Source organism: Haemorhous mexicanus, chromosome 9 (genome assembly GCF_027477595.1).
Source record: "Haemorhous mexicanus isolate bHaeMex1 chromosome 9, bHaeMex1.pri, whole genome shotgun sequence".
NCBI lineage: Eukaryota > Metazoa > Chordata > Aves > Passeriformes > Fringillidae > Haemorhous > Haemorhous mexicanus.
This window is the reverse complement of record NC_082349.1, coordinates 9,278,954-9,287,510: the sequence shown is the minus strand read 5'-3', so window position 1 is coordinate 9,287,510 and position 8,557 is coordinate 9,278,954. Positions and strand designations below refer to the sequence as shown.

The 8,557-nt window shown below is 58.7% G+C and overlaps 1 protein-coding gene across 1 annotated transcript; it reads left to right on the top strand.

Moving 5' to 3' along the window:
- The first annotated feature begins 224 nt into the window (after nucleotides 1-224).
- TSPAN1 (tetraspanin 1) lies at nucleotides 225-5,065 on the top strand. Its single transcript, XM_059853904.1, has 8 exons — nucleotides 225-342; nucleotides 461-525; nucleotides 1,569-1,775; nucleotides 2,152-2,226; nucleotides 2,934-3,032; nucleotides 3,391-3,528; nucleotides 4,008-4,091; nucleotides 4,344-5,065. The coding sequence occupies exons 2-8, from the start codon at nucleotides 469-471 to the stop codon at nucleotides 4,395-4,397; spliced, it is 714 nt and encodes a 237-aa protein (XP_059709887.1). The 5' UTR covers nucleotides 225-342; nucleotides 461-468; the 3' UTR covers nucleotides 4,398-5,065.
- The last annotated feature ends 3,492 nt before the right edge of the window (nucleotides 5,066-8,557 follow it).

Here is an 8,557-nt window from a genome sequence, read left to right as displayed (position 1 = left end):
GGTGGTGCCGCACAGCCGCGGGTGACAGGCAGGGCTGGAACTCCGCCGGGGCTGGCACCGCTGTCCCATCGCAGGGTCCCCGTGGCAGGAGGGCCCCCGCGGGGACAGGGCAGGGAGCCGGGAGTGTCCCACGGAGCTGCCAGCAGCAGAGGGCAGCAGGGCTCCGGTCCGGGCTGCCCGCGGCCCCGAGGGGTGGCCCCGGCGGGGGCGGGCGGGGCGGGGGGCTCCGGCGGCGGGGGCGGCCCCGGCCGCGCCCGATTAAAAGGCGGCACCGGCGGGGCGGTGGAGGCACAGCGGGCTGGGCAGGACGGGACTGGACGCTGGGATCTGCTCTCCCTTCAGGTAAGTTGGATCTGTCCCTCCCCGCCCGTGGGGACCCCCCGGAGGGGCGCCGGGCTCTCGGGACGGCAGCGGCTGTGCTGGGTGGGGGCTCCCCCGGTAACCTCTCTACTCTCCCCAGGTGCAAAGATGGGGTGCTTCACCTTTATCAAGGTCATGATGATCCTCTTCAACCTGGCCATCTTCGTAAGTGCGCCCCGGGGGCTGGGGTCTGCGGGAGAGGGTCCCGGAGAGCCCCCGGAGCAGGGTGTGAGGGGGTCTGGGTCTGGCCGCGCTCCCCTGCCCCTCCGGACTCCTTTCTGTGGGCGCTGGGGCGGAGAGTGTGGGCAGGTGGGTGTAGGTGGGACTCGCAGAGCCCAGCGGGCTGTGCCGTGCTCTGGGGACAGCGGCTGTTGCATCAGCTGCCCCTGTCCCTCGCTGTGCTGAAGCTTGGCAAGGTGCTGATGCCCCGGAACAGCGAGTTCGCTGCATCCCTGCCTGGGGCTTCTGCCTCTGTAGGGGAGCAGCCCCCGTGTGTGACTGTGGCTTTGGGGTTCCTGGATGTCGGGAATTCAGAGCACATGCAGGCTCTACTCCCACCCAGGGCAAAGGGAGTAGAGCTGGCAGGGGCTGCCCTGGCCCTACAGGAGCCACCTGGAAGGGGCTGTGGTAGGATACAGACTTGGGAAGGAGGGGGTGCAGAGCCTCCCAACTCGCTCTGCCGAAACACTCCCTGTGTAAAGCCCCTGCCAGGATTTGAGTGTGGTGGGGAAGGTCGAGTGGGCAGAGGGGAGGGCTGGCCCAGACTGCAGGCAGCCCAGAGTTGACCTTGCCCAGGAGTACATGTCTGTCTGGGGTCAGGGGCTGCTCAGCTTCTCCTCTGGGTGGGCAGGCAGCCGCCCTGCATGGAGGAGCTTGTGGCAGTGTGATGGTGGCCAGAGCCTGAACTGGCCCTGTGGGATGGTGGGGAGGCTGGAGGCACTGCTGGCTTGGCTGCTCCACTGCTGGAACTGAAACCCCTCGGGCTGGGGAGGGGGGCAGCTGTGACACTGCCCAGGGGATGTGCTGGTGGTGAGGTGTGTTTTGGGGTACTGACCCATCTGGCAGTGCCCTGAGCTTCCTGCAGTGCCACAAAGTCTTGCTTTGGTGTGGTGAAAAACTGCCAAGGGGAGAAACACCTGTGCCAGGGCCTTGCCTGAGTATCAAATCTCGTGCCTACCTGGAAGCTGACATTGCCTTTCTCCTCCCAGCTCAGTGGTGGGACCCTCCTGGGAGTTGGCATCTGGGTCAAAGTGGATGGAGAGTCATTCCTGAAAATATTTGGGACGCTGTCCTCTAGCATCCTGCAGGTTGTGAATGTGGCCTATCTCCTCATCGTCATTGGTGCCATCCTGGTGGTGATCGGCTTCCTCGGGTGCTACGGTGCCCAGAAGGAGAGCAAATGTCTCCTGATGATGGTATGGACCTGGCTGACCTCCTCACCAAGCCTCATTTGAGCTGGGTCTGTGGTGGGAGAGACCCAATGGGCAGTTTCTCTGTGGATGTTTCCATGTGGTGGCATCTGGGTGGCCCTTGGAAAGGCAGTGCTGGGCTCAGTCTGCCCCAGAAAGGGTGAGAGGAGGCAGGAGGGTGTGTTAAGGTCTCTCTTTTGGAGTGTGTCCAGAGCTCAGCCCCATACATCTGGAGGACCCCAGGGTTGTGCTGTTCCTGCCCAGGAGCAGAGCTGAAGGCAGTGAGGCAGGAGGGCTGGAGCCCTGGGGAAGCAGATGAGTTCCAGGGGGCCCTGAGGATTCTGGCTGTTGGTTTGACCTCCCTTCTCTTGCTGTGTCCTAGTTCTTCTCAGTGGTGCTGATCATCTTCATTGCTGAAGTTGCTGCTGCCGTGGTGGCTCTGGTCTTCACAGGTCTTGTGAGTGCAATACCTGAGTCTTGGGTTGGGCTGATCTGGGATGTGTCCTACCCCTTGGGAAAACAGGAGCCATGGGCCGGCAGTGCTGACCGTGGGTGTGGCTGCTGTGGGGTGGTCAGTGCTGCACGAGGAAGGGATGTTGGGATGTTGGTCACTGCTGGCACCAGCTACATGGGCAGGCTGGAGTGGCCTGAGGGTGGTGGGAACAGGGGTTCCTGTTATATCATAACCCTCATATTTTTAGGACAAGTTTTGCCCACTTCTTTCTGTCAAGCCCCTCCGTCCCAAACCAGCTTTGGCTTGACACCTCCCCACCTCTGAGGGTAGGAGCCACTGGAGGAGGAAGTCCCTATTGCCTCATGCTGAGCAAACTCACCCCATTATTAGGCACCTGAGAAACCACCTGGGGAGAAAGGTGACTGCCTCATTAGGCACTGGAGAAGTCAACCGCAGGGCAAACTCATTCCTGGCTCCCTCACTTAATGCTGCTTATCAGATGACTCATGGCATGAGTGACCTTGTGCCACAAAGCACTGCTTAGTGGGAAAGAGGAAAACTCTCTGTGGGTCAAAAGGCCATGGTGGGACTTCTGGCCATGCTGGGTCTTTTTGGTCTCCTCTCCCCAGGCTGAGACCAGTATGGGGTGCTCAGCTCTGTGGTGCTCCCCAGGACCTTCTCTGATGGTGTTTTTCTGCCCTTTCTTCCAGGCAGAGACGTTACTGACAGGTCTGGTGACCCCGCTGCTGAAGGAGAAGTATGGGGTGGATGAGGCATTCACACAGATCTGGAATGTCACCATGACAGAGGTGTGCTGAGCCCTGTGGGTCGGGATCCTCCCAACATGGGTTTAGGTGGTGCACATCTGGGTGGGGACAGCGAGAGGGAAGTGGAGACACATCACAGTCCTGGATGTGCTGAGCTGTCACTACCTCCTCAATTTCCCAGGTTCCTGGGAACTACCTGCTTGGGACCTAGTGGGGTGAGAGCTGTATGTGATGGTGTGAGGGGCAAAACCCTGGTCCCAAGGTGACTACTGAGCAGCCCACTGAAGCAGGGTTGAGCTGGGTGACTCCCTCCATGAGCCAGTGGGGTCCAGATGGTGTCAGAGCCTGGATGGAGACCTGAAGGATGCTCTTCCCATCCCTTCCTCTCTCTCCCTCTTAGGTTCACTGCTGTGGCCTGAATAACTACACAGACTTCAACAACTCCTACTTTTATGATACACACCACAGCTACCCCAGGCAGTGCTGTGACATGCAGGACCCCTGCAACAGCACAATGGCTGCAGAAATGGCTGTCCAGGTACGGGCATGCTGCTGGCTCTTGGCTGCTGGCAGGGCCTGACTTGGGGTGTGTCCGGGCATGGGGAGGGAGACCTGTCCTGTAGCTCCAGCCCCAGCTCTGCACATGGTGGTCCCACGGGCTTTAAGTTCTGGGGGGAGGCTGTGGGGGCCTTGGCTTGTCACTGGTAGAAACAAGTAAAGCTGTTATGTTGTTCTGGCCCTAAAGGGAATAGGGTGACATGACTGGTGCTGGGCACGAACCCAGGCACCACTCTGCCCTTTTGGGTGATTTTCCTGCTTTTTCCCTTCCTTTTCTTACTCCTGACCCAATATTTGGTCTGAGAAGTGGCTGAGTTGCCCCTGAAGCCTCAGGCCTTAGCCATGGCTGTGTGCTCTGGGTTGGAGAAGCAGTACCTCCCTTTCTGGAGGATGCTGTGCCCTGGCAGTTGGGGTATCACCCCCTCTTGCCATCCTCACCCGTGTGGTTGCCTCGTGCAGGGCTGTTTCAAACAGATCTTAGAAGAAATCAGGACCAACGCAGGAGTGGCGGGTGGCGTGGCAGCCGGCATCGCTGCCTTGGAGGTGAGTGCCTGGGGGCTGCTCTGCTGCCTTCTCCTTGTGCCTGGAGGTGGGGCTGGACCAGCCTGGGGGGCCCGGGGGGCTGGTGCAGCTCCACGGACCACCTGCAGCTCCAGGCTACTGAGCCTTCGTCCCTGGGCATGTCCAGCCCTCCCCTGGTGCACTGGGAATGGGGGGCTGTGACCCAAACCCCTGCTGGGAAGGGGAGGGAGGCTGCACAGTTAAGGGGGCTGACTTGCACCTTGCCACCCCCAGATTGCAGCCATGGCAGTTTCCATGTACCTGTACTGTCAGCTGGATGAGAAGTGACCCCCTGAGGCAGGAGGATGACCTGCCACCCCCCCATGCTGGGGTGCAGCCGTGACGTGCCATGCTCTCAGGGGGACCCCATCCCTCCCCGGGTCTGATGCTCTCCTGTGCACTGTGATTTGTAGCTGTATTTTGATCTACTGAGCTGGGATCTGTAGAGTTTGTGTATATTTTTGTACTGATATGGCATACAGAGCCTGTACATAGAGATTTGGGGTGTTTTTTGATTGGGGGGTGGGTGTTGGGAGAAGCTGCTTGGTCTGTTTGGCTGATGCCAGCAGGAAATAAGGCAGCACAGGGGCTGTTCAGGGCTGTTGATCTGGCAATGGCACCGTGATGCCTTAATACACCCCTGCAAGTGGGTGCTGCACTGCTCTCACACTGTCCCTGCTGTGTCCCCCTGCATCACTTTGAGGGGATTGCTGCACCCTCACTGGGGATGCATCTACTCCTGCACATGTCTTCTGCTAGCCCTGGCCTTGTGGTCCCCTGAAAGAGGGGCTGGCTGGGTGCTGCCTGCTCTCTGCCTCTTCCCTGGCAGGGAGACAGCACTGGTGGTCCCTGGCTCTGCAGGGGCTGAGCCTGCCCTGTACCCCATGACATTTTGTGCCTGAGCCCCTCTCCATGCTGTAAAGGAATGCAAATAAATTTTTCACCTTGGATACAAATTATTTTCTGGAGTTGATCTTGGTGCTGCCGTTAATAAATACCCTCTGCTGGGTTGGGGGTGCAGGGGTGGGGGCTGCCTCACCTCCCTTCCGTCTTCCCTTCCACGTCCTTGCAGGCAGCACAGCCCTGCCCATAACCTCCCTGCCCTCCTTGCCTGTGGCTCCCCACCTGTTCAGGTGCTTGGAAACAGAGCAGCCCTGTGTTTGCACAACAGACAGAGTGCGGGAAGGACACCACCCTTACATCCCCTGCCCTCTGCAACAGCCACTGCTTGCTCACAGCACCCAGCCAGGGACTGAGCAGCAGCTTGGCTTGACAGGCAGGGCTGGCTGGGGCGTTCCTGTGTCCCCATCAGCTGCAGGAACCCAGAATAGGGTGGTGGAGAGGGATGGATCCTGCCACCCCTACCTCTGAACATCTCCACCCTAGCTCTGTCCCACACTGCCTGTGCCTGATGCACCTGCCCTCCCTCTGTGTGTAGGGATGTGGGAGGGAGGGGTGGGCTTGGGGGGTTTCCAGACACCTTTACTACTACTCCCTCTCTGCTCTTGAGGATACACTCACTCTGCCTCAGCTAGGGGGGTTGCTCCCAAGGGCTCCTTCACCCTGTTTTGGCCATGGCTATGGGGCAGAGGCAGTGAAGGACAGGGGTGGTGGCAGGAGGCCAGTGTGCACACAGCCTCCCCAGCACTGCCTCGCTCTGTGCCTGCTGTGGCACCCCCTTATCGGCTCCTGCCCGGTACGAGGCTGCACCGAGGCACTGCCGTGGTCTGGCATCTCCCTGGTGCCATCCAGTTCCTGTCACACGGGCAGGAGCAGGCAGGGACAGTGAGACAGGCATGGGCACTCACTCCCCACACTGGGTCACTTAGCTCTGAGGACATGGCATGTGGCCCTGCCCTATGGCAAGGTGTGGGAGAAGCTGTGAGAAAACAGCCTTGTCTTTCCCAGACAGGCAATAAATAGGTCCCAGTTCTACCATAAACTGGTGTCACCTCATGGGTGGCATTGGGGGTTTTATGCCTCTTATCCCTCCCCAAGGATGCAAGAGCTGCCAGGAAGCTATTCCTGGAGGTGTTGTGGTGCCCAGGAACCAGTTGCCACAGAGCTGGGCACACTGGCCATGTCCTCTTCTGCCCCTGTTTTTGGGATGCCTTGCAGAGCTGGCTCCTGGCACACACCCTCTCACCATCACCCCTGTGGGGTGGAGCAGGCTCAGGGTGAAACTGCTGGCTTCCACCTTTGCAACTCCTCCTAGCCAGGGTTTCCATGGGTCAGAACAGGCTGTTTCTGTGGCACTGAGTTTTGTAAATAACTCTGCAACCACTGGCTTGGTCCCTCCCCTCCACCTGCTGGGAAAACTTGCAGGACCAGTTTCTCCTCGAGGATGCGGATGCGATTCCTCCCAATTGCCCTCCGCGGTGCTTGGCTGCCCTGGCAGCCAAAATCAGAGCAGTGGGGGGTAAACTGGACTGGCACAGCCTCCCTGTGCTCCCACTGTGCCCCTGCCCTCCACTTCTACTGCCCAAGCACTGCCACAGCCTTTGGGCTCTCCAAGGAGATCCCGTTCCAGCTGCTCCCCCACAAGCCCTGTGGCACATCCCAGCCCACCACCCACTCCCACCAGCTCATGTGGGTGCCACCAGGCACCTCTGCACCTTATATCCCTTAGAGTTGCCAGTACTCACAGACTGGCACGCTGGGGCAAACAGAAACTGTCAGCACAAGGCCAAAAGGTCCCCGAGGCCTTATGGTGGCAAACAGAAACTTCCTTATTGCCCCTGGAAGATGGCAGAGATGGCTCAAGAACCTGGCACATCTGGGTGTGTGCCAAAGTGGGGATTCTTCTTTTCCACCTGGGATACAGCGTGAGGGAAGGCAGGAGGGCAAAGTCTCCCTGCAGGGACCTTGGGCAAACAGCCAGTGCTATGACAGGAGCCGAACAGAGATCAAAATTCCTGGAGATTTGCAGGGTGTACTCTCCACAGGCATTACCTGCCCCAAGGCACAGCAGGCGAAATCCTGTGTGGTGCAGGCGCCTGTGCTGGCAGGGAGTGGGCAGTGATCGGTAATTTAGGAAAGGAACCGCCCCCTCCTTCCTGGGAATTAGCATTGATGGGAACAGGTAGATGAAAAGAAGGAGGAGCTGCACCTCTATGGGTTTGTGCTAATAAAGGGGGTAATAAGAAGCAAAAGCAAACTCATCCAGCATTAGTTGCCAAGGAGTGCCTGCTGTGGGGAATTACCCCTGCCTGCTGTAAAAGCTGGGACAGGATGTTCCCAGACTAGGGAGAAGAGGATATCCTTGAAGGGCGCAGGCTGGTCGTGGGGAAGAAGTGAGGCAATGCACACTTTCCTTGGCATAGACTGCCTGCTGGACTCCCCTTCTCCTCGGAGACAAACCATCCTGAGTGCCAGCCAAACCCCAACAGTGCTTTCTAGGCAGCTCCCTGCCCTGATTATTTTGTGGGGATATCACAGAAGGCGATGCAAGGGCTATCCAAGAGGCAGCAGGCAGGAGCTGCCATTGAACTGTGTGTTAATCATTAATGCTGCACTGGGCAGGGACAGCACAATAACCATCACAGCAATCCTGGTAGCCAGTTGAAGATTAATTTGCCACCTACCTTAAATGTGGGAACAGGAGGTGGCAGCCCTGTGTCTGCAGACACAGCAGGGAACAGGGAGAGAAATGGGCTGGGTGCAAGGAAAGGACCTGGGAACAAAGGGAGAAGCCAAGCAGAGCCCCTTCCTGGAGCAGTTTGGGCACCTTGGCATTTATGACTTTTTAGTCATAAATGCTTTTGGCATTTATGGCTTTTTCTGAGGCAGAGGGTGCTGAAAATTTAGGATCAGTTCTCTGGGCTGGGATGCAAGTGGCTGGGCACAGCACCACTGACTCCCTCCCATACAGGGAAGGAGATGGGGACAGCACAGAGTACCCTTCTAGTGATGAGATCCCTCCATTCAAGAGGACTGGGTGTGATATCCCAGAGGACTCTGGCTGGAAGGCTCTTCCCTCCATCTGCGGGGCACAGAGGAACCCACGTGCCATGGGAAGGGTCAGCCTACACCTTGTCTCCCACATACCAGCCCGTCATCGGAGCACAGGGACTTCCTGCTTCCTCAGCACGGAGATCTCCAACAAAAAACTATGATGCATAAGAATAACACCACCGGAAACTATGCAAATTCCCCACCCCCCACAAGCTCTGGAAAGGTCAAGTTTCATGCCAACACTATTTTGCTTTTGTTTAATTATCAGCCAGCTCCTGGGAGGTGGGGCAGCCCGGACAGGTTCTCCTTTGTGGGGCTGCACAAAGCCAGGGGGGCCGGGCACGGGGGGCTGCAGGGGCTGGGTGAGAAGGGCAGCTCGGGCAAGCAGGTGCTGCAGCTGCTGCCGCATGGGGCTGAGCTGGGGCAGCCACCGGCTCGGACTTCAGGGGGACAGGTGAGGGGACAGTGGCCCAGCCAGCTCCTGGGACAGCAGG